This window comes from Anthonomus grandis, chromosome 7 (assembly GCF_022605725.1).
Source record: "Anthonomus grandis grandis chromosome 7, icAntGran1.3, whole genome shotgun sequence".
Lineage (NCBI taxonomy): Eukaryota > Metazoa > Arthropoda > Insecta > Coleoptera > Curculionidae > Anthonomus > Anthonomus grandis.
In genome coordinates this window covers 7,893,835-7,918,368 of record NC_065552.1, presented here as the reverse complement: position 1 = coordinate 7,918,368, position 24,534 = coordinate 7,893,835, and the positions used below count along the sequence as shown (strand labels likewise).

At 33.7% G+C, this 24,534-nt stretch overlaps 1 protein-coding gene across 3 annotated transcripts in view; it reads left to right on the top strand.

The window, feature by feature from the left end:
- Positions 1 to 24,534, top strand: part of LOC126738137 (gamma-aminobutyric acid type B receptor subunit 2-like) — a 332,160-nt gene that overhangs the window by 53,577 nt on the left and 254,049 nt on the right. For all 3 annotated transcript variants that reach the window (XM_050443311.1, XM_050443309.1, XM_050443312.1), the window contains one exon: positions 75 to 200. In XM_050443311.1, coding sequence (XP_050299268.1) covers positions 75 to 200 — 126 coding nt within the window. The remainder of the gene's footprint in view (positions 1 to 74; positions 201 to 24,534) is intronic.

The following is a 24,534-nucleotide window of genomic DNA, read 5'->3' as shown; positions in this document are numbered from 1 at the left end:
ATCACGTATATTAATGACGTTAAAACTGGACCACCCTGTATACAGTATATAAAGTACAAAATATTTGTTTTTAGCTGTCAAGTCCAAATTTAAACAACTTAACGGTCATAGGATGCATCCTTGTATACCTCTCCGTGATAATTTTTGCTTATCACAGCTTTACCAAAGATACGGGGCCAACTCTGGACCAACTATGTTTGGTAAGTAGTCAAAAAAGTATATATTAATTTACTTTAGTAATTTTATTAAAAATAATGGAGTTTTTGTAATTTTTTAACTAAATATCCTAAACTAATTACACTCTTATAAAAAAGGTGCACCGTGTCCATTTAAATTATGCTTAACTAGACATATTAAAGGCTGCCCAAATACGCATTTTTTTTTAAATTTGCGGTTGCACAGCACAGCTCTATTTTATTGATTTGCCTTAATTAAGTCAAAAGTTATCCAAAATCTAGAAGCTTGACCCAACCAGGATCTGATGACGTGAAGTAGTTTATTTTTCATAAATGATTTACTCATTAAATAATTTTAATAAAATTCATTTAAAATTAAAAAAGGTGAAAACTGTTTTTCCAAAGCTGATGCCTAAGATGAGTTCTAAAGTTATTTAAAAGTTATCAACCGAAAAACTTTTGACTTGATGTAAATAAGTCTTACTGACGTGAAGCAAAATTCAAACGGTCATAACTCCTATGCTGTTTTTCAATTTACTCATTTTATAATATTAGAGAATTTGTCTATATATTAATTTAATGATGTTGACTCTATACGTCTCTCTATCTATTTTTTGGCCTGATTTATTAATTCACTAATCGCTTATTTCCACTTTTCGGCCTAAATGGTCTGTGTAAATCAATCAATGCTGCGATCAAACACCGCTCAAATAAAAACCCCTTGAGGCACGTTTTATCGTCTGCTTTAAACATTCGAACCGTGAATTCCAATTAGTCACACACCGGTTTAAATAAACAATTCATTCGTATTGAAGGGTCCTCCAAAATTGTATTAAAATGTTTATTGTGAAAATGTTAAAATTTTATGTTAAGTACAAATGGAAAATTATGGCGTGAATTTCGTGAAAGGAAAAAGTTAATATTAGTGATTAACTTTATTGGATAGGATGAACAATTTTTTATTGTGTGGTTATTTAATGCTAATGCTGTGCTTACTTCTTGTTATTCAAAATGTATTTGTGTAAAATTACCTTTAGAAACTAAGACCTTTAAAATTTAGCTTCACATCAGTAAAATCTGTCTACATCAAACTTTTATTATATTTCACGCTTCGAGTTCTTTTAGTATCAACTAACTCCCTTTCTCTCATGGAGCTCCTATGGGAAATACGTAAAATCCAAAGCGTAAGCACATATGACAAAGAATCTAAAAAAATCCAATTCATCAAATTTATTTCTTTAAATATATTTTTCATTTCATTTTCCCCATCTTAAGATTGAGATTGCTCTAAAAAAGGTACGTGAACCTTCCTTGTTTTACATATCGTGTTTTACATAGGCCTGTTTTACTCTAACCCAAGATTATTTTGCGAAATTTGGGTTTGGTTGTACAATTTCAAAAACGTCTAAATTTAAAATCATGTTAGGATTATATGAAACTTCGTTGTCTTACACATAATTCCTTAAGTATTTTTTCTTTTAACACATGATCTTATAAATTATTTTATTAAATGTGGGTTTTTTTAGTCGAGATTCAAAAAAACCCAAAGTTAAATTTTTTGTAAAAAAAACATAAAAGTATTTTGTTTTTATGGCGCTTTACATGTATAAGTCTATTTTACTTTAACAAATATTTGAAAATTTTGAAAAGATCCAAATTTAAATTTATGTGTTAGGATTATATGAGCAAGAAAATAGATTTATTCACATATTTAGAAAAAATATGAAGGGTAAACTGTCCAACAGTAAACCATTTTTATTTTTTACTCATTTTTTAAAGAGAATAGAGAAGGTAAAAAATTGCAAACTTTTATATTAGTTTATATTAGTTATTATAATGATGTATTAAATACAGGCACCATTTAACAAAAAATAATATAGAGTTAACCTTTATAATTTTTTTTTTTAAAACCTGTTTTGTGGTTTACTATGTACCACCTTGTGGGTACAATGAACCATTTACACTGTTCACAGTGAACCAAAAACAAAAAAAAACGAATGAAATATGATTATGTATTTTTCAATAATTACAACCAGTTTTAAAGTTTTAAATTCTAAAAATAAGTTAACAAAAATAAGAACTTCTTTTAAAAAACTAAGAACAAAAAACAAAACAAAAAAACTTAACTTTTACAAAAAAATAGAAATTTTAACGAATATCTAATAAACCTAAATTAACATTAAATTTAAAATAGGAATTTTGCCTTGAGGTACTTCCATTAATATGAGGCTTTGGTAAAATAGTTTTTATGTCCGCTAGATCTATATCTGCCATATCTGTAACAAGAGGCATGTAAAACATATTGCCTATAACTTTTCTACGCAAGAACGTTACAGAAAAACTATTTTTATTTTCTTTTAAAATTTTCCCCACATAATAAATAATATTTTTCTTTAATTGAAATTCTACAAGCACAAAGTCATCAGGAAGTGGGGCTCTCTCAAGAGCAAACTTAATACCTGACAACGCTTCATCTTCTGATGTCTCATTATCACTGTCTAAAACCAACGATGTGTCTGAGCTTGACGATGAACTTTCCATTAGGACTCTCTTTGTCTTCTTCGGAACTATTCGTCTTTTACCTTGTTGCTCCATTTCCAAGAGGTCCTTTTCAGGAGTGTCAGTTGCAATTAGACTCCTTCCCGCTTTGCGTCTTTTCCTTGTATTTTTTCTGGCGGCTGCACGGAGTGGTGGTTGAAATTCTTTGGGAGATATAAAAAGATTTTCGTTGTTTTGTTGATACGAAGTGGATGGAATAGGAGACTCGATATTTAGGTTTTTCTCGATACCATCTGGTTGACTGGATATAGTAGCTTTTTCTTTTGACATGTCACGTTGTGAAGAGTTTGTGTTTTCTTCAATATCATCTCTGTCATCTGGGTTTCCATTTTCCACCTCTTGGTCCAAAATATATAGGTTTCGATCCCCAGGGTCAGGTCTATCAGTGACGGAGCTAGGCATAAAGTCAACTTCTGAAAAAATGTTACGATCAAACGGGAATATGCCTGTTTTCCGAAATGCATTTGTAATTGTAGATGGTGTCATAGCTTTCTGATAAGCTATTCCAATAAAAGATGCTAATTCATAAATAGTAACGGGAATCCCAGGATTTCTCAGCATCCAAGAATCAATAGAGGCATTATAATATTCTTTAAACGGCTTTATTATACCAACATCTAATGGTTGGGTTTTCTGCGTTGTATGGGGTGGAAGGGTTAAAATATTAACACCGTTTTCCTTTGCAATATCAATAGCTCTGATTGTCAGGTGCGATTCGTGGTTGTCCATAATCAATATGGATGGATTCTCTTTTGAAGATGAGCTATGCTTGACAAAATAAAGCATCACCTCGCTAAAGAGATCTGAGTTCATCCAGCCACTGGACGTTGCCAAGCCCAAAGAGCCTGGTGGAGCTCCATTAAACATATGCGGTTTAAAATGCACTCTGGGAAATATTAAAGCTGGCGGTAGACTTTGCCCACTTGCACTTACGATACAACATGTAGTAACTAATGTTCCCTTTTCTCCACTGGTTACTTTGGACAAGCATCTTATACCCTTGGGTGCTAAGACTTTTTGAGGTTTTTGCACGGTAGTAGTGGAAGTTTCGTCCAAATTAAAGATTCGCGTCCCATCGGCAAACCGTGGATCTCTTTGCAAAATATTATAAAGATTATCAAAAAATTTTCCCACATTTGATCGGTTAAAAGAGGTTGCTCTGGCTAGACTACAACGCTCTGGGTATCTTAGCGTCAAGGTTGGATGTATTTGGCGAAAAGAACGCAGCCATTCTATTCCAGCTAACTCCTGTTTTGACCATGAAGCAGGCATTTTTATATTATTTTTTTACCATTTGGTAAGCAATCCTACGACAATCTTTATTTGTTACGCCGTAAAAAGCATAAGCACATTCATATATGTATTCCACTAACGACTTTTCTTGCTCCACTGTAAATACTTTGTTAACCTCATAGTTTGGAGTAAGTCGAACATCGTCTCCTAACTGTTGCTGCTTCATGAAGTATCTCCGAAGTGTTGGATAGGGAATAGATTTCCTTCTAGAGGCTTCTCGTAGGCTAATTCCCGTATTCTTGAGAGCAAGAGCATCAGCCGTGCCTTAGTGTGCTTTCCGATTTTACGTTCTCGTTTTTTGCGAGCCATGATGCTAAAAGTCAATTTTTTTATAAATATCATTTTATAGATAATACGGTCCACAGTGAACCGATTTACTGTGTACACAGTGAACCGATTCTGTGTAAATTTGCTACACTGTGTACCGGTTCACTGTGTAAATTTGCTACTATCCAATAAAAAAATTAATAACAAAATAGCAATAATGAAAAACAAAAAAATTATTATTTATAAGTTGGCTAAAAAGAATCAACAATAGATGACACTATCAAATATTTCAAAATATTTGAACAAACACCCCAAAAACAATGGGTAAATGAACAAACGAAATTTAGTTTGCTTACGTGAAAACACACAATTGCACGCGGCGCGTTTAAAATAATACTGATCGACGAGAATCGACTAGCATACGTTAGAGATGCTTTAAGCGGTCCCCACCACACACACTAACGACCGTTGGTAAAAGTAGTTGCGCCAAATTTGAAAATGGTTCTCTGTGTACTATGGTTCACTGTTGGACAGTTAACCCAACTTTAAAGACATGGTTATCTTCGTATATCGAAACAAACTAGGGGTTTCTAAAAAAATACCAGTGTGTTATTTTATCTTCAGTTAAACAAATTTCTTCATGAAAAAAGCTAGAGATTTCTAGAAAAATTACTAGTAGGTCATGCATTGAACATAATTCAAAGTGTAATTTTATTTTTATTTTTGCAGTTGGACAGTCTTAAAAATCGCTTATTTAAAGCAGTTTAACCCATTAACGCCTAGCGTTACCACATGGCTACGGCAAACACTCGAAGTGCGAGGGCATTGGCCATGCGCTAGTAAACTTGTTGCGAGCGTGTCATATCACCAACCACAGTGTGCAAAAACCACGCGTTTGCTTAGTTTCCGTAAAAACGCCGAACTGTGTGTGTTTAGTGCGGTTAAATTTAATAGTTATTGAAACATCGTGAAAATATAGATATACAATTCGAGTAAGTATAATTTATTTTTTATGTGTATAATAGTGGGAGATATTTTGTTACACTGTGATGCTCAGAATACTATGGCTTATCGTTGGCCAAATTTGGAATAAAATCCATTGATAAGTTAGTGAGTTACAAGGGCGTAAATTTGTGTGTTACCATACGGCAACACTAGGCGTTTGCACTAAGTGATTTCAAATAATTACAGATATGGCTTTTCACTTGCGGAAGCGCTTGATATGGTGTTTAACGATGATCTTGACGGCGATATTTACATTGAGCCACCAGAACCCAATGTAGACACAGATGAGGACTCAGCTGACGAGGACGATGGCGGGTAATAAGTCAACTTTTTATCGTAATTTGTTATTTTTGATCATTTTTTTTCATAGGCTAGTTGACAATTTGACACTCGACAGTTGCGAGCCCCGGCCGAAATAAGATTATACAATAACGAGAGATTGGGTACCCAATATGAGGTTGAATGTGATGCAAATATAGCGGTTCTTGTGCAAGAATACACAACTTGGCTAAAAGATAGGCGAAACCAGTCTAAATCATTTATACCTCAGTGGGAAAAAGGAGCAGACTATGCAGTTGTACCGCCAAAATATCTTTCGTCACCAGATTATTCCAGATTTGAGCAAATGTCCGTAATTCACATTTTCGAAGAGTTTATTATAGATGATGAATTTATAAAACATTTGGTGGCGGAACCTCGCAGGTATGCATTATTTTTAAACTGTCCAGACCCTAATATTACATCAGATGAGATTCGTTGCTTCATAGCAATATTATTTGTAAGCGGCTATAATAATTTGCCATCTAAAAGGCAATATTGGCGCAGTGGCGAAGATCTTAAAAATTTAGCTGTGTCTCAAGTAATGCGCCGTGATCGATTTTTACAGATCACTCGGTTTCTTCATTGCTCTGACAATACAAAACTAGACATAAATTAAAAGTTCTACAAGATTCGGCCTGTCAAAAAAATGTTAAAAAAAACTGTTTGAAAAATTTCGTTCCGGAGAAAAATTTGGCTTATGATAAGATTATGGTTCAATATTTCGGGCGACATAGCTGCAAGCAATTTATTCGTAGAAATCCCATTAGATTTGGGTATAAAATTTGAAGCCTAAATACTACAGACGACTATTTGGTAAATTTTGATGTTTATCAAGGTAAAAGTCCCAAATCTAATGCGGACTACGATTTATTGTTTGGCAAAGCTGCAAGCCCTTTGGTAGTAATGTTAGATGAATTGCCGCCAGAAAAAAAGGATTTGCGATATGAACTTTATATCGATAATTTGTTTTCAAACCCAGCGCTTTACTCATATTTGCAATTTCGTGACTGAAACAATTCGTGAAAACCGAATGCCCAAACAATGCCCCCTCACGAATAAAAAAATGTTTGTCAAAAAGGACCGTGGATATTTCGAAACAGCCATGGAGAAATCCGATGGCCATTTGTATATGAGATGGATGGATAATTCAGTGGTAACTATGATGTCTACTTCTCATGGAGCTTAAGAAATTGGACAAGTTAAAGGTACTCACAACAACAAAAGAAAAATATTATGGTTACACGACCAAAAGTTATTGCGAAATATAATGCCCACATGGGAGGAACTGATCAGATGGACCAGAAACTTGGCTGCTATCGCATCGGTATTCGAGGTAAGAAATGGTATTGGCCTTTGCTAACCTGGATTTTCGATGTTGCTCTTCAAAACTCCTGGATACTATACAATCGATCTCGAAAACAAAGTTAGTCTCTTTTACACTCTAACACAGTTAGAGTGTAAAAGAGGTGGCGATCGTATACTTGAAAAAATTTCAAGTTTTGCCGAAAGGATCTGGGAGACGAGCTTCTGCATTGGAATCTTCAGATTCGCGAGTTTCGGATAATATTCGGTTTGATTGTTTTGACCATTTAGTTCAACAAACAACACAAAACAAACGAAGACGATGTGCACTCAAAACATGCAACTCCACAGTAAGAACCATGTGTTTAAAATGTGTTGTAGCTCTATGTATTTCTTGCTTTGCACCTTATCATTCCCGTTAACTTAAACCTGTTTACTTATTTTATATTACTTAGTATAACGTTCTATAATAAAATTTTAATATTTTCTAATTAAAAAGATTGTTTCAATTTTAGGTAGTGTAAAGTCCTAGCATTGCCATATGGTAACGGCTAATATCTTAAAATGTAAGTAGCTAAAATTCAAAAACTAAATTTTTACAGCTTCCTGAACGTATTTTTAGTAATCTTAAAAGAACATAAAAAAGTAGCATAAAAAAATAATTCCGGCGCTTATCGGTTAACTAAACATATGTTTTAAATGTTACAGATTTAAAATTTTTAAATTCTAGAGGCTTTTAAGGCAGTTCGACCTTTTTTCAAGGTTTCCAGTCATTTTATTAAATTTGTTGGAAATCCACGGCTTAACTACTTAAAATACTTATATATTATTATAAAGTGTAAAATAGAAAAAAAAATCTGAGTTGCCTGGAAAATTATATATAATTTTTACTATTTTAAGCACAGAATTTTAGTACATTTCAAGCAGTTGAACCACAAAATATATTTTAAATTTTACAAAGTCAATTTTTGTTTAGTTTTATAAACATATAAACCCTGGATTTTGACTTTTTAATAGTTGAATTGTTTTCAGAATTTGCAGTGGTTTTAATCAATTCGCTAAGACTTAACTACCTCAAATCTAAAACACAAAATGAGAAAAAAAATGTCAACTGCCTGAAATTTAAATAATTTTTTTTTTCTATTTTGACTACAGATTTTCTGTAAAGTTTAGGCAAATGAGCCATTTTTCAATGTTAGAGACAGATAAGCCCCAAATTTATATTTTTTGAAGTAACAAGATCCTATCAATTTCAGACGCAAGCTCAGGTACAAGTATGAATCGGAGAGGAATCGCTTATATCGCATAAATCCTTGGCATGCCATGCCGTCTCAATTCTAGTCCTTATTACGTTATTAGGGTTTGTGTCTCTTCAATCCAGCAACCCAAATACGGCAAAACATGGTAAATCGTTTTCTCGATATTCTGATTTTTGATAATTATCATTGTCTTCGATTTCTTAATGTTGATCCTCATTCTATAGTTGATCACGCTCTTGGAACACTCTCATTAGTATTGTATCATCAGCATATCTTATGCCATCTAAAATATTCTCTAGTTAGGATTTATAGAGCTTCTCTGAGAAAACATTAAAAAGGACCGGTGAAGGAGTATATACAAGTAATTCTATTGCACTCTTTTACAAAATATTATATTTATTTAGATATTTCAGCAGTAGTATTCTTTGTTCTTATTTTTGTTATTAAATGCCGATACAGATTCATTATTAATTGAAAATCTCTTCCATCGATTTACTCGTTGATAAGAAAGTTCCTAACTCTGTCAAATGTTTTTTCGAAGATAATAAAGTTTTTTACTGGTCCATGCATTTCTTGTTTAGGTTTAACCAAATAAAAAAAATTAAGCGTGTTTTTATACTTAAGCTTAAGCGGTGATAAAAGTATTTAATTTCCTTATTGTTCAGTTGGAGGATTCAATGATTGCCCAAAAACGGATTTGCTGCTTAAATTTCGATTTAAAAATTAAGTGGTATAAGCTGGAAAGTAGGGCAGGTTGAATTACATTTTTTTTTATTTCTTGTTATTTATATTTTCAACATATTTTACGAAAGCTTTGAGAAACCAGGTATATATTATAGGTATAATTACCACATAAGTTCAATAAGTGATCAATAAGTTAATTTTATAAAATAAAAAACCTCATAAATATGTTACCGAAAGAGAGACCTATAGCAATCATAATAAGTAGGCATCAAAGTTAAAGAAACGAAAAAATTCATATAATAAAAAATATATGCTTATAATTTATAGCTCAGCGTGTTTCTTATTAACTTTTTATTTAATATTGTCTTGTATTTTTATTTTTAAATTAATTTTGTAGAAATTTTATTACTCTTGATGTAACGATAGCAAGTTATTTTAAGTTCATCATAAAAAAAAACTAGGGCTTTCTACGAAATTATTTCTGTGTTATTTTATTTTTATACTCTATTTCAGAATTGTATAAAGCAAAAAACCTCATTAAGTATGCAAAAGTGGTACCCGGTGACCCATCAATATTTTATGCCACTACCTTAATTACTAGTAACTAGTAGGTATTAGTTTCAATGTAAAATTCTTTCTTTTCGTCTAGTGCAGGTAGTGCCACCCGGTTTTGGGTCAATTTATGAGTATTGCCCATTGTTATACACTAGTTAAATAACAAGATCGACGGAGCTTCTTTTAAAAAACATTTATTAAAATAAGGTTAACTAGGAGTACAAACGTATGGTGAACAATAATCCCGAACAGCGAGCTTTGATACGGAACTAATGCTAAACTTAACCTAAAGATAATCGTATATATAGAGACAATTTACATAGTCAGCTATAATGAGTATTCTAGGGATGTGACTCCTCCACCCTCAGATTTTTCAACGTCCTCGTAGATGATCTGCCGAAGCGTCTTCACTGGAATGGCCTTCAGGGAGCTATATTTCTTCCACTGGTATAGTGCTATACACATACTAGATACTAATATGATACATACAACTAAAACTATAATATAGTGAGTCTCTTTTTGCGAGATAATTTCATCAAAATTAATAGGTTCTTAAAGATCATCTTGGATTTTTGCAGGGTTTTCAAAATGCTTCAATTGCAAATTAATACAAAAATTTGATGGTTGCAACCTAGTGGCATCTGGAAGTTGTTTTATTAGATACGTTATTTATAGCCAAGGCATATTTGCGATGGTTAATAATTACATCGCACTGACTTTGTATAAGAGAGCAACCTACTATATTTAGTTTTTGGAACTGGAAACAGTTTTCGTAAACAATTTCTTCCTTCTTGGCACAGAACAGTAAGGACTTTTTGTACGTTATCGTATGTACTTGATAGTTATTGAGAACAGTCACATATTGACAGTTTTCTGGTAATTTACAGTTATTAATAAGAGGATTTGAACGTAACCATTTTGAATTAATTTCTATACAGTTTTTGGTACCAAAGGTCATTACAATAATATTTATTATTTATAGGACTAAATAATATTTTTGATTGATTATTTGGGATCCGGTATACACAATTTAGATTACATGCATTTTTCTCAAAAATTGGGATTTTAATTGCTAAAATTGTCATTTCGTTGAATATTAATAATCCAGTTTTACAAATAAGTGTTAATTCCGAGAGATGTTCAATGGACCATAGGGCATTTTCAGGATTAGTGTAAACTTAAAAATTCCCAGATTTCCTTTATTTCATTTACTGTTAAAATCTCTAAATCAAGTGTTTTCAAATGTGCAAAAGAAAAAACTCTTGAGAATTTTTCTAAAAAATTATTTAACGATGGTATTTGGATGTATTGATCTTGAATGGACAATATTAGATTTATTTCATTATTAATTTTTGATAGTTCGCTTTGTATTGTTTTTGAATTTTCATTGATATTTCTTATATTTTCTTGGAATTTATTCACGTTAAGAATTTATTATTTTATTTAAAAAAAATAGTAAAAATTTAATATAATACGTATGCACTGGGTATCCTAAATTCTTGGGTCAACATCGGGAACTTTTAGGGTTGGTTGAGCTGGTTAAATTAGTAAAAAGTTGCGCAACATCATGCATAACAAAATGACCTACCCACTCCTATGAACAACCACGAAATTTAGCCAAACAGAACGGAATTCCCCACTTTATTACTCTATCCATTTCTGAAATAGAATATAATTACAAAAATTTTATTATGAAAAAACTAGATTAATTCACCAATTGCATAATTGAAAGTCTATGTAGTAACAAATTACTTCTATAAACAATTTTCTATAGATAAAACTTAGTAGTTTATTATAGTTTTTCTACAGTTTCTTTCAGTTAAATACAATAATTTACTTGAGGTATAATAGATATTTTTATATACCCAGGAGATGCGGTTTTATCTATCGATCTCTGCGCTTGTTTTTTCTTCTCAATATCATATCTAACTTATTTTTGAATATTGAAATTTTTTAAGTTTTATTTATTTATTTAAAAAAATTACATAATTCGAGCCAACATTTCAAAAAATATACTTATCTTTTCTAACCTCTTGTTTGCCTCTTTTTACACTCGTTCTTAAATTAAAATTAATTTTAAAATACTTTTAGAGTATGTAAAGCACTCTCTTTAAACAATTAGCCAGGGTTTATAAAGTTTCACTTTTTATGCACTAGTGCCTAAAAAAGTCTTTCTACGCACTAGTGCGTACACTGCATGACACCTCGTTCTATACATAAGTGTGTGTTTATCCAATAAATGATCTTACAAATGAATTTGTAAAATTTGGGATTTTAAGGTACCACTTTGGAACAATTCAAAATTTAATTTCCCCGAAAAAAAATCATAAACCTTCTTTGCCTTATATGTCTTTTTTTATATAAGTCCATCCTTTCCTAAGTTAATTCTTAAATGTTCCTAATTTCCAGATCCGAATCTACTTACTCTCAACAGGATTCTCCTTAACATTCGGCTCAATATCAGCAAAGTCTTACAGAGTCCATCGCCTATTTACTTACACTAATGCAAGCTTAATCCGTAATAAATTACTACAAGACCAACAACTGATTGGGGTAATATTAATTCCTCTATTGATTGACACCCTTATTGTCGGCTTATGGCTCGCCATGGACCCTTTAAAAAGGAATTTACACGATTTGTTATTGGAGATTACCCGGGAGATCCTAGGGTCGTTTTAAGGCCACAAGTAAGCAGCTTTTATTTTAAAAAGTAGAAGAATTTAACGCAAAAAATTAAAATATCCTAAACATTATTGACTATAAAAGCGTATAATAAATGTAATTTTCTACTCCCTTCTCTACGTTCACTCTAAATGTTAATTGTACAGCTTCAGTCTGCCAGGCTTGGATAGTTAAAAAAATGATTGATAGCGGGTACGCCAAAGATGAAAATTGTTGGCGGAGTAAATTGGTCTGTCAATAGAAAATGCATTTTCCCGGCAAATTTTATTAGTACTGAGAAAAGTGCATTTATTGAAAATTTTATGCGCAAGGTTATTTATTAGATTTTAAATTCCAGAACTTTAGAGGTGTTTTAGAGAACTTTATGCTTGGTCTCAAGTTATTTTAAGGATCTTTTATAAGCTTAAGGCTTCTTGGTAAAGGCTCAAAGAAATGACTCAATATTGCCTTACTAGAGCAGAGTGGTTTAAAAATGAATGAAGGATGGTGGATGAGAATTTTAAAATTATTCTCACTCCAACTTTTATTTAATTTGTAAAGATATTAAAGTTATTTTCATTCATATTGAGTTCTTGGTTTTTTAATGAAAACTTTGCATTAAACTGATTAATTTATCTTAGCAAATCTACCTTAGATAGATCATTTTTAATGTTTCCTCGTTTTTTACATCTTATACAAATAAATCGGCGAGAGATATAAATTTTTAAATTAATCAGAAAACTGAGAAAAAATTAAACTCTTTTTTATTAAAGATTCTAAATTAAGCTGATTGATTCATCTGAGTAAATCTACTTAAAATTAATGTTTTTTATAATATTCCTTAATTTTATATTCGAAAGTTTTTTTTGTTATAATTAGTTTACTCTGTTAGTTTCGGAAATGATATCTGGTATAATGAGGTTGTCCGATATTAGAGTGGAGAATTTTCCTTAGTTTACGTCATTTTTGCCTTATTTTTTGACAACACTTTCATAATAAATAAATAAATAATGACTTTTATTAAAACAAAAATCTACATAATGAATAAATGCTCATACAATACCTCATTTCTGTTTTAATGCAGTTTAAGTCTGGCGCAAGTCTAGCTTAAAGCTACTTAACTGAACCAGACATAAACACTACAATAAAATAATATTTTAGATAGGGCTTAAAGTAAGATAATATTCCGGTATTGAATTGTATTGCTTCAAAGCGTTATATGAAAAGGATCGCCGGAAGATTGCAGTGGTATGAAGCGCCATAGTAAACTTTTTTAAATTTCTAATATTAACATTGTGAATGGTATTTCGAAATACTAAACGCTGTTTTATTGAATTGGGAGAAGACGGATTATTTAGCATCTTTAATAAAAAACAAGAAAAGTGTAAAATTCTACGATTATCAATCTTTAACCACCCAAGGTCCTTATATAAGTGTGAAAAATGAGAAAAATGTGCGCAAACTACAGATTAACCTCAAGCAAGCATTCTCCACCTTCTGTATGCGATTCTTGCTCTCCAAATCCAAAGAAAAACCATAAACGTATTCACAGTATGTAAAATTAGATAACACAAGAGTTTCTATCGATATCGATCTAAGAGTTGAATATCGATAACAACCCCCAAGTTTTTAGTACTGTCGATAAATCTTAATTTTGAATTATTTATAAATATATTTAAATTATTCTTTAAAGACTCACAATTTTTTTGTTACCAAAATGATAACATTAGATTTTTCCGGATTAAGCTTTAAATTGTGATTCTCAGAAAATTGACATAAAAGTTTAAGATCTTCATTAATGCATAATTCCATTTCTTCCAAATCTTTCTTATCAAAGCACATGTAGATCTGTGTGTCATGAGCAAAAACCTGAATCTTCAACAAAAGTTCAATGATTTTAATAAATCTGAAGTATAAATAAGGAACATTAAGGGGCCCAAAATTGACCTATGGGGATCGCCAGATGCTTTAGCTGCTCTATCGGAAAAAAATATTGTTAAAGCACAGCGAGTGGAATCTGTTGGATAAAATCCATAATATTGCAATTTGCCCACCAACAGATCGTAATTTACACTGTCAAATGCCTTCGAAAAGTCCAACAGTAAAATCCTATTCATTTTTTTATCTTGTGCTCTAAATATATCATCCAGTAATGTATCAAAGTGTGCCATAACCCTTTCTAAAACCACATTGAGTGTTAGGAATAATGTTATTGTTCATGCAATACTCATACAATTGCTCATACAGAATTCTTTCAAAAATGTTTGACAAAGCAGGAAGGATACTAATAATGCGAAGTTCATTAAAGCCACTGGGATTTGGTGTTTTCGACAGAGGTTTTCCTACAGAAATTTTCCATTGATCGGGAAAGTAGCCAATCTCTATACAGCAATTTATGATATAGGTTATACAGGGTGGTCCGGTTTCGATGGCGGAAAAGTAAATGACCGACAGAGAACGAAAAAATAATAAGTTTGCTATTATAAATGATATTCGAAAAATGATTCGTTAAAAAATTACAGGGTATCAAAATTCTAATTAAAAAAATCAATTTTTTTTATTTTTCTTAAACCGCTTTAGATATTTTAATGAAATTTGGCACGTTTAGACAAGTAACCAAGACGCATCTTTTTGTGCAAAAATTATTAATTTTATTTACCAGTAGCGTGTGTGCGGGACGATCTTCATTCAATTTTAATTAATTTTAATTAAAAAAATGATGCGCTGTTTTTTTTATGAAATCCTTGTTTAGTTTAAAATAAAAAACATCTCTTTACTTTTTGTCGTACGACACACTGTTTGCGAGTATGCGAGTAAAAAAATAAATTTTTATAAATGCTGATTTTTTTTTATTAAACAAAAAATATGAAAATACTAAATTTAATTAAAGACTAAATTATTCGGTTGGGATCTAAAAAAGACACAAGAATCTGGATTCCGAAATTCAAATAAATAATGAATTTAATAATGCCGGCAAGAAGGCAATGCATGCATAAAACAAAAGACGGTTTGTTTGTATTTTATTACGACAGTTAATTATTTAAGTAATTCAAATTATTGCGTTGGTTAACTTATTAATTTTGCTATTGTTAACTTTGCAATTATTAATTTTGCTATAATTAACAGTATTGTTAAAAGTATTGTGAAAAATGCGTTTTTCAAGTAATGAATACGCTGATATTCATTTTTGTTATGAATTTTGTGATGGAAATGCGGAAGCGGCAGTTCGTGAATATCGAAGACGGTATCCAAATAGAAGAATTCCAGATGCTCGCGTGTTAATTAGAACACATCAAAATTTTAGGAACTTTGGTCTACGTAGTAATAAGGAACAATACCGAAATCAGAGAAGTAATAATGAAAATCGTGTACTGCGCACTTTTGATAATAATCCAAGGCTGAGCTCTCGCAAGGCAGCTCAACAACTACAAATTCCTAAATCTCAAATATTGCGAACTTTACACGCTGACCACAAGCATGCATATCACCTACAGCCTGTTCAGGGTTTACACCCTGGTGATGCTGAAAAGAGAGTAAGATTTTGTCAGTGGCTTTTAAACTCAACAGAGGAAAATCCCGACTTTTTACACAAGATACTTTGGACGGATGAGTCTTGTTTTACAAGACGCGGAGTGATAAATTTTCATAACATTCATGTTTGGGCACAACAGAATCCTCATGCAATTCGGCCAAGATCGTTTCAAAATGAATTTTCCGTTAATGTTTGGTTGGGCGTTACTCGTGATAATGTTTGTGGTTCGCATTTCCTACCTCCAAGGCTAAACTCACAACTATTTCTGGAGTTTTTAAATAATAGTCTGCCAGACTACATTGAGGATTTACCCATTAATTTGAGACATGAAAGTTGGATACAACTGGATGGAGCCCCTCCACATTTTGGAATAGGTGTAAGAAACTGGCTTAATAATAATTACCCTCGAAGGTGGATTGGCCGGCTAGGGAGGAATGATATTAATGATCAAAATGGTATTGGACCAATACCCTGGCCACCCAGGTCACCGGATCTTAATCCACTAGATTTTTACCTTTGGGGAAACATTAAGGATAAAGTTTACGCTAATCCCATATTTAACAGAGAGGAATTAATCTTAAGAATTCAGGAAGCATGTAATGACATGCAAAATCAAAATTTTATGGTACTGGCTGCAATAAACTCCTTAATAACTCGGTGTAAAAAATGTATTGAGGTCGGCGGGCTGCATTTTGAACAACTTCTTTAATTATTAATTGTTTTTATTTTGTTATTGTTTTTAAACGAATTAAATGTTTTATCTTCTTATGTGTTTTTATAAATCAGCATTTTTACTCACAAACGGTGTGTCGTACGACAAAAAGTAAAGAGATGTTTTTTTTTTAAAATTAAACAAGGATTTCATAAAAAAAAGAAATTAAAAAAAAAAACAGTGGCGCATCATTTTTTTAATTAAAATTAATTAAAATTGTATGAAGATCGGCCCGCACACACGCCACTGGTAAATAAAATTAATAATTTTTGCACAAAAAGATGCGCCTTGATTAACTGTCTAAACGTGCCAAATTTCATTAAAATATCTAAAGTGGTTTAAGAAAAATAAAAAAACTTATTTTTTTAATTCGAATTTTGACACCCTGTAATTTTTTAATGAATAATTTTTCGAATATTATTTATATAAATTTATAGCAAACTTATTATTTTTTTGTTCTCCGTCGGCCATTTAATTTTCCGCCATCGAAACCGGACCACCCTGTATATGTCGCACCCTTCTACTGTAATCGGTCATTACATGAAAAGTCTAGCCTTTTCATGAAACGTTGCCAAACACTGAAACAAATAAAGTCCAGTGCAATGATATATTAGAATGGTCGCCCGTCCAAACACCAGCATTTTACTTCTCAAACAATGTAAATAGAAGGTGGATGACATTGTTTGGCAGGTGGAATGCTGTTGTTTTGACGGGTGACCATTCTAATATATCGTTGCACTGGACTTTAACTGTTACGCCGAAAGACTATAAATTTTAGACGTTACGTGTAATGTCAGCGTGCTTCGGCCGCTTGATGAAAACGAGCAAAATTACGTTAGGTGTCCGATTGTATTGGACGTTTCATGTACCGCTTCGAATCTACTTTGCACTTGCTGAATCAACATCAACGAAATAACACACATACTAACCTCAAAATGACGACGGCCGAGAGTGTTATTGTGACACAACAAACGCAATTCTACAAGAAATTAGAAGAGTTTTATTCCCAGGAACCTCTACGGCTCTAAGGCTTTCTTACACAAAGCACAAAATTGAAACAGTTATACAGGAAATTGTAGCAGCTAAGCAGAAACCGTAAGTACTTATCTCATTCTTATAGATTGTTTAGGTTAGGTTTATATCCGGGATTTCCCGAGTTTCTCGTGGACTCGTGATTTGTACAGTTGTGTTACACTGTGAATTAATTCATGCTACTACAAAAACATATCCCCACTGTTAGTAGGTTCTACCTGCTAACCTATCATTTTGAAATTTTATACACTTGTGTAGTTTGGATAGCAATATTTAGATATACAGGGTGTCCTAATATTCCGCAGACATCGAACTAACACGTATTTTTGAAATTAAAATAAGTCGATTGGAGACAATTTAACTCTATACAAAAGTGCTTCATTTATCTGTTAGAGCCTAGTTTTCGAGATACAGGGTGTTAACATTTTTATAAAAAAATCGTTTTTTGTTGATTAGTCAAAAACAATTTCTCCGATTTTGATGAAACTTGGTACAGTTGATAGCAGTAATAAGGGGCTACCTTCTATGCAATTAGATTTTGTTTTATATAATAAAAATATTAAACTGTGTTTTTATTGTTAAACTTTGATGCCTTCTAACGGAAAAACGAAGCACTTTTGTATAGAGGTAAATTGTGTCCAATCGACTTATTTTAATTCCAAAAATACGTGGCAGTTCTATGTCCACGGATTATTGGGGCAACCTGTATAATGTTAGGTATACAGGATGGCCCAATAGTGTGGCAAAGTTAGCTTTTTAGAAAAAATGTTTCCTAGAAAAGTATTCTGGGAAGCATTGTACTTTCGCAGGAAACTATTCTTAGCTACACAGGGGGTTCTATAATAGCGAGGCACGAGAAAATTTTAATTATTTGAAATTTGTTTCTTTATTTTTTCTAAAATAGGTTTCTGTTTTAGAGGAAGAAAAGAAAGGCGCGAATACTTTTTGCTGCAGTCACATTTAAAAAAGAAACATAAAAGCGAGGATGAAATCGAGTTTGTAGTGGCGTACGAAGATTTATTTGAGAAATTATGTGATTATCATATCAACAAAACAGGGTACGGTGGTCGTGTTAAAATGGAAGTAGCTCTCAAAAATAAAATTATATTTAACTTAAAATACCATTGTAAGCAAAGATTTTAATGAAAGAGGGCAGGTGAACCTGATAGATTTTCAATCGCTTCCCGACAAGCAATTCAAATGGATAATGAATTATCAAGATCATGCCACAAAATTCGTATTCTTATGACCAATGGAAACCAAACGTGCCGAGGAAGTTGCTTCCAACTTATTAAGTATTTTTCTGTTAATAGGAGCCCCGAAAATTCTCCAGAGCGACAACGGTCGCGAGTTTGTACATAAGGTTATACTTGAATTGAAAGAGTTATGGCCTGAATGCATTATAGTACACAGTTGTCCTAGACATCCCCAGAGTCAAGGCAGCATTGAACGCTCAAATCAGGACGTTGAAAACATGATTCGAGCTTGGATGTCTGACACGAATAGCAAAAGATGGTCGGTAGGGCTTCAGTTTGTGCAATGGCAAAAGAATATCTCATTTCACAGAACAATACGACGGTCTCCGTATAAAGCACTTTTAGGCTGTGAACCTAAAGTTGGTCTATGTTCCAGTAACATCCCCTCAGCGCTTGCAAAAATATTAACTTCCGAAGAAGAGCTTATGAAAATTATAAATAACGAAGAAAATTCAGTTGTCGAAATATCGCATGCACATGAAAGTCTCGCTGATGAAGATACCGACATTACCAATATTGTGTCTTGCTCGGAGGAAAAAAGATCTGAAGAAGTAATTTGCGAAAATTGTTTACGTGTTGTTAATATTACTGAAGTTTGTCAACAAGGATCTTCAGTACTGTGCAACTAGTTCAGTTCATCCTTGTATTTTTTTAGTCCGTAGGCCTAATATTAGATACAGAAATAATTTATTCTTACCAGAGCCTTACTAATATGTTCTTAAAATCAGGTTTTTATGTAACATGCGATATAATTAATAACGTTTCTCATTTGTGCGGAAAATGTTTCTCCAATTAGCGTGATAGTCGGCGTTATAATCGATATACATGAAAATTCTAACGGTTTTGTTTTAGTTTCGTCGTTATGAATCCAACGAGACTATCCGCAAGGTCGTAGCTTTAAAGATAGCCGAGATATGGCATTTTTGATGCCCATTGCTGACCTCAAAAACGAGGTCAAAAAGTGACAATTTCCGAATTTTCAAAGTGCTCTCATTCCCTTATTTCTGATCAAATCCTATTATAACCCGGTAATTTCGTGATCTACTTGATGAGAACAATCCGCTGGTATAGTTAGTTCGAATTCGAAAAAAAAAATTTTCTGAAAAAAATCCAAACGGAGGGGTATACCCGAAAAATGAAAAAACCCGAAATACTCGATTTCTTAGTTCTGCTCGGATTCCCTTATAACCCGGTATTTTCGTAATCTACTTGATGAGAACAATCCGCTGGTATAGTTAGTTCAAATTCGAAAAAAAAAATGTCTCTGAAAAAAATCCAAACGGGGGGTATACCCGAAAAATGAAAAAACCCAAACTTTGAAGGCCGATATCTCGGCTTCTATGGGAGCTATCGGGAAAATTCCAACGGTTTTGTCTTAGTTTCGTCGTTCTGAATCCAACAAGACTATCCGCAAGGTCGTAGCTTTTACGATAGCTAAAATATGGCATTTTTGATGCGCATTTTTGGCCTCAAAAACGAGGTCAAAAAGTGGCAATTTCCGAATTTTCAAAGTGCTCTCATTCCCTTATTGCTGATCGAATCCTGTTATAACCCGGTATTTTCGTGATCTACTTGATGAGAACAATCAGCTGGTATAGTTAGTTTGAATTCGAATAAAAAAAATTCTGAAAAAAATCCAAACGGAGGGGTATACCCGAAAAATGAAAAAACCCGAAATACTCGATTTCTTAGTTCTGCTCGGATTCCCTTGTAACCCGGTATTTTCGTGATCTAGTTGATGAGAACAAACCGCTGGTATAGTTAGTTCGAATTCGAAAAAAAAAAATTTTCTGAAAAAATCCAAACGGAGGGGTATACCCGAAAAATGAAAAAACCCGAAATACTCGATTTCTTATTTCTGCTCGGATTCCCTTATATCTTGCATTTTTGTGGCCCATTTTTGGGCTCAAAAACGGGGTCGAAAATTGACTTTTTTCCGAATTTTCAAAGTGCTATAATTCCACTTGTTCTGGTCGAATTCCGTTATAACCCGGTGTTTTCGTAATGTAGGTGATGGGAATAAGCCGCTGATAGGGGTTTCTATAGCTATTTTCGGGTTTAAAGGAAATCGATTTTTCGCATTTTCAAAGTGCTATAAATCCCTTAGTTTTTCTCGAAACTCATTATAACCCGGTGTTTTCGTGTTGTAGGTGATGGGAACAAGCCGCTGGTATAGTTAGTTCATATTCGAAAAAAATCAATTTTTGGTGAAAAATTCGATACGGGGGGGTATACCCTGAAAATGAAAAATCTCAAACTTTGGAGGTTCATATCTCGGCTTCTATGGGCCCTATCGGGAAAATTCCAACGGTTTTGACTTAGTTTCGTCCTTCTGATTCCAACGAGACCATCCGCAAGGTCGTAGCTCCCATATTAGCTGAGATCTTGCATTTTTGTGGCCCATTTTTGGGCTCAAAAACGGGGTCGAAAATTGACTTTTTTCCGAATTTTCAAAGTGCTATAATTCCACTTGTTCTGGTCGAATTCCGTTATAACCCGGTGTTTTCGTAATGTAGGTGATGGGAATAAGCCGCTGATAGGGGTTTCTATAGCTATTTTCGGGTTTAAAGAAAATCGATTTTTCGCATTTTCAAAGTGCTATAATTCCCTTAGTTTTTCTCGAAACTCATTATAACCCGGTGTTTTCGTGTTGTAGGTGATGGGAACAAGCCGCTGGTATAGTTAGTTCAAATTCGAAAAAAATCAATTTTTGGTGAAAAATTCGATACGGGGGGGTATACCCTCAAAATGAAAAATCTCAAACTTTGGAGGTTCATATCTCGGCTTCTATGGGCCCTATCGGGAAAATTCCAACGGTTTTGACTTAGTTTCGTCCTCCTGAATCCAACGAGACCGTCCGCAAGGTCGTAGCTACTATATTAGCTGAGATCTTGCATTTTTGTGGCCCATTTTTGGGCTCAAAAACGGGGTCGAAAATTGACTTTTTTTCGAATTTTCAAAGTGCTATAATTCTACTTGTTCTGATCGAATTCCGTTATAACCCGGTGTTTTCGTAATGTAGGTGATGGGAATAAGCCGCTGATAGGGGTTTCTATAGCTATTTTCGGGTTTAAAGGAAATCGATTTTTCGCATTTTCAAAGTGCTATAAATCCCTTAGTTTTTCTCGAAACTCATTATAACCCGGTGTTTTCGTGTTGTAGGTGATGGGAACAAGCCGCTGGTATAGTTAGTTCATATTCGAAAAAAATCAATTTTTGGTGAAAAATTCGATACGGGGGGGTATACCCTCAAAATGAAAAATCTCAAACTTTGGAGGTTCATATCTCGGCTTCTATGAGCCCTATCGGGAAAATTCCAACGGTTTTGACTTAGTTTCGTCCTCCTGAATCCAACGAGACCGTCCGCAAGGTCGTAGCTACTATATTAGCTGAGATCTTGCATTTTTGTGGCCCATTTTTGGGCTCAAAAACGGGGTCGAAAATTGACTTTTTTCCGAATTTTTAAAGTGCTATAATTCCACTTGTTCTGGTCGAATTCCGTTATAACCCGGTGTTTTCGTAATGTAGGTGATGGGAATAAGCCGCTGATAGGGGTTTCTATTTTCGGGTTTAAAGGAAATCGATTTTTCGCATTTTCAAAGTGCTATAATTCCCTTAGTTTTTCTCGAAACTCATTATAACCCGGTGTTTTTGTGTTGTAGGTGATGGGAACAAGCCGCTGGTATAGTTAGTTCATATTCGAAAAAAATCAATTTTTGGTGAAAAATTCGATACGGGGGGGTATACCCTGAAAATGAAAAATCTCAAACTTTGGAGGTTCATATCTCGGCTTCTATGGGCCCTATCGGGAAAATTCCAACGGTTTTGACTTAGTTTCGTTCTTCTGAATCCAACGAGACCATCCGCAAGGTCGTAGCTCCCATATTAGCTGAGATCTTGCATTTTTGTGGCCCATTTTTGGGCTCAAAAACGGGGTCGAAAATTGACTTTTTTCCAAATTTTCAAAGTGCTATAATTCCACTTGTTCTGGTCGAATTCCGTTATAACCCGGTGTTTTCGTAATGTAGGTGATGGGAATAAGCCGCTGATAGGGGTTTCTATAGCTATTTTCGGGTTTAAAGGAAATCGATTTTTCGCATTTTCAAAGTGCTATAAATCCCTTAGTTTTTCTCGAAACTCATTATAACCCGGTGTTTTCGTGTTGTAGGTGATGGGAACAAGCCGCTGGTATAGTTAGTTCATATTCGAAAAAAATCAATTTTTGGTGAAAAATTCGATACGGGGGGGTATACCCTCAAAATGAAAAATCTCAAACTTTGGAGGTTCATATCTCGGCTTCTATGGGCCCTATCGGGAAAATTCCAACGGTTTTGACTTAGTTTCGTCCTCCTGAATCCAACGAGACCGTCCGCAAGGTCGTAGCTACTATATTAGCTGAGATCTTGCATTTTTGTGGCCCATTTTTGGGCTCAAAAACGGGGTCGAAAATTGACTTTTTTCCGAATTTTTAAAGTGCTATAATTCCACTTGTTCTGGTCGAATTCCGTTATAACCCGGTGTTTTCGTAATGTAGGTGATGGGAATAAGCCGCTGATAGGGGTTTCTATAGCTATTTTCGGGTTTAAAGAAAATCGATTTTTCGCATTTTCAAAGTGCTATAAATCCCTTAGTTTTTCTCGAAACTCATTATAACCCGGTGTTTTCGTGTTGTAGGTGATGGGAACAAGCCGCTGGTATAGTTAGTTCATATTCGAAAAAAATCAATTTTTGGTGAAAAATTCGATACGGGGGGGTATACCCTCAAAATGAAAAATCTCAAACTTTGGAGGTTCATATCTCGGCTTCTATGGGCCCTATCGGGAAAATTCCAACGGTTTTGACTTAGTTTCGTCCTCCTGAATCCAACGAGACCGTCCGCAAGGTCGTAGCTACTATATTAGCTGAGATCTTGCATTTTTGTGGCCCATTTTTGGGCTCAAAAACGGGGTCGAAAATTGACTTTTTTCCGAATTTTCAAAGTGCTATAATTCCACTTGTTCTGGTCGAATTCCGTTATAACCCGGTGTTTTCGTAATGTAGGTGATGGGAATAAGCCGCTGATAGGGGTTTCTATAGCTATTTTCGGGTTTAAAGGAAATCGATTTTTCGCATTTTCAAAGTGCTATAAATCCCTTAGTTTTTCTCGAAACTCATTATAACCCGGTGTTTTCGTGTTGTAGGTGATGGGAACAAGCCGCTGGTATAGTTAGTTCATATTCGAAAAAAATCAATTTTTGGTGAAAAATTCGATACGGCGGGGGTATAGTATACCATCAAAATGAAAAATCTCAAACTTTGGAGGTTCATATCTCGGCTTCTATGAGCCCTATCGGGAAAATTCCAACGGTTTTGACTTAGTTTCGTCCTCCTGAATCCAACGAGACCGTCCGCAAGGTCGTAGCTACTATATTAGCTGAGATCTTGCATTTTTGTGGCCCATTTTTGGGCTCAAAAACGGGGTCGAAAATTGACTTTTTTCCGAATTTTTAAAGTGCTATAATTCCACTTGTTCTGGTCGAATTCCGTTATAACCCGGTGTTTTCGTAATGTAGGTGATGGGAATAAGCCGCTGATAGGGGTTTCTATTTTCGGGTTTAAAGGAAATTGATTTTTCGCATTTTCAAAGTGCTATAATTCCCTTAGTTTTTCTCGAAACTCATTATAACCCGGTGTTTTTGTGTTGTAGGTGATGGGAACAAGCCGCTGGTATAGTTAGTTCATATTCGAAAAAAATCAATTTTTGGTGAAAAATTCGATACGGGGGGGTATACCCTGAAAATGAAAAATCTCAAACTTTGGAGGTTCATATCTCGGCTTCTATGGGCCCTATCGGGAAAATTCCAACGGTTTTGACTTAGTTTCGTCCTTCTGAATCCAACGAGACCATCCGCAAGGTCGTAGATCCCATATTAGCTGAGAT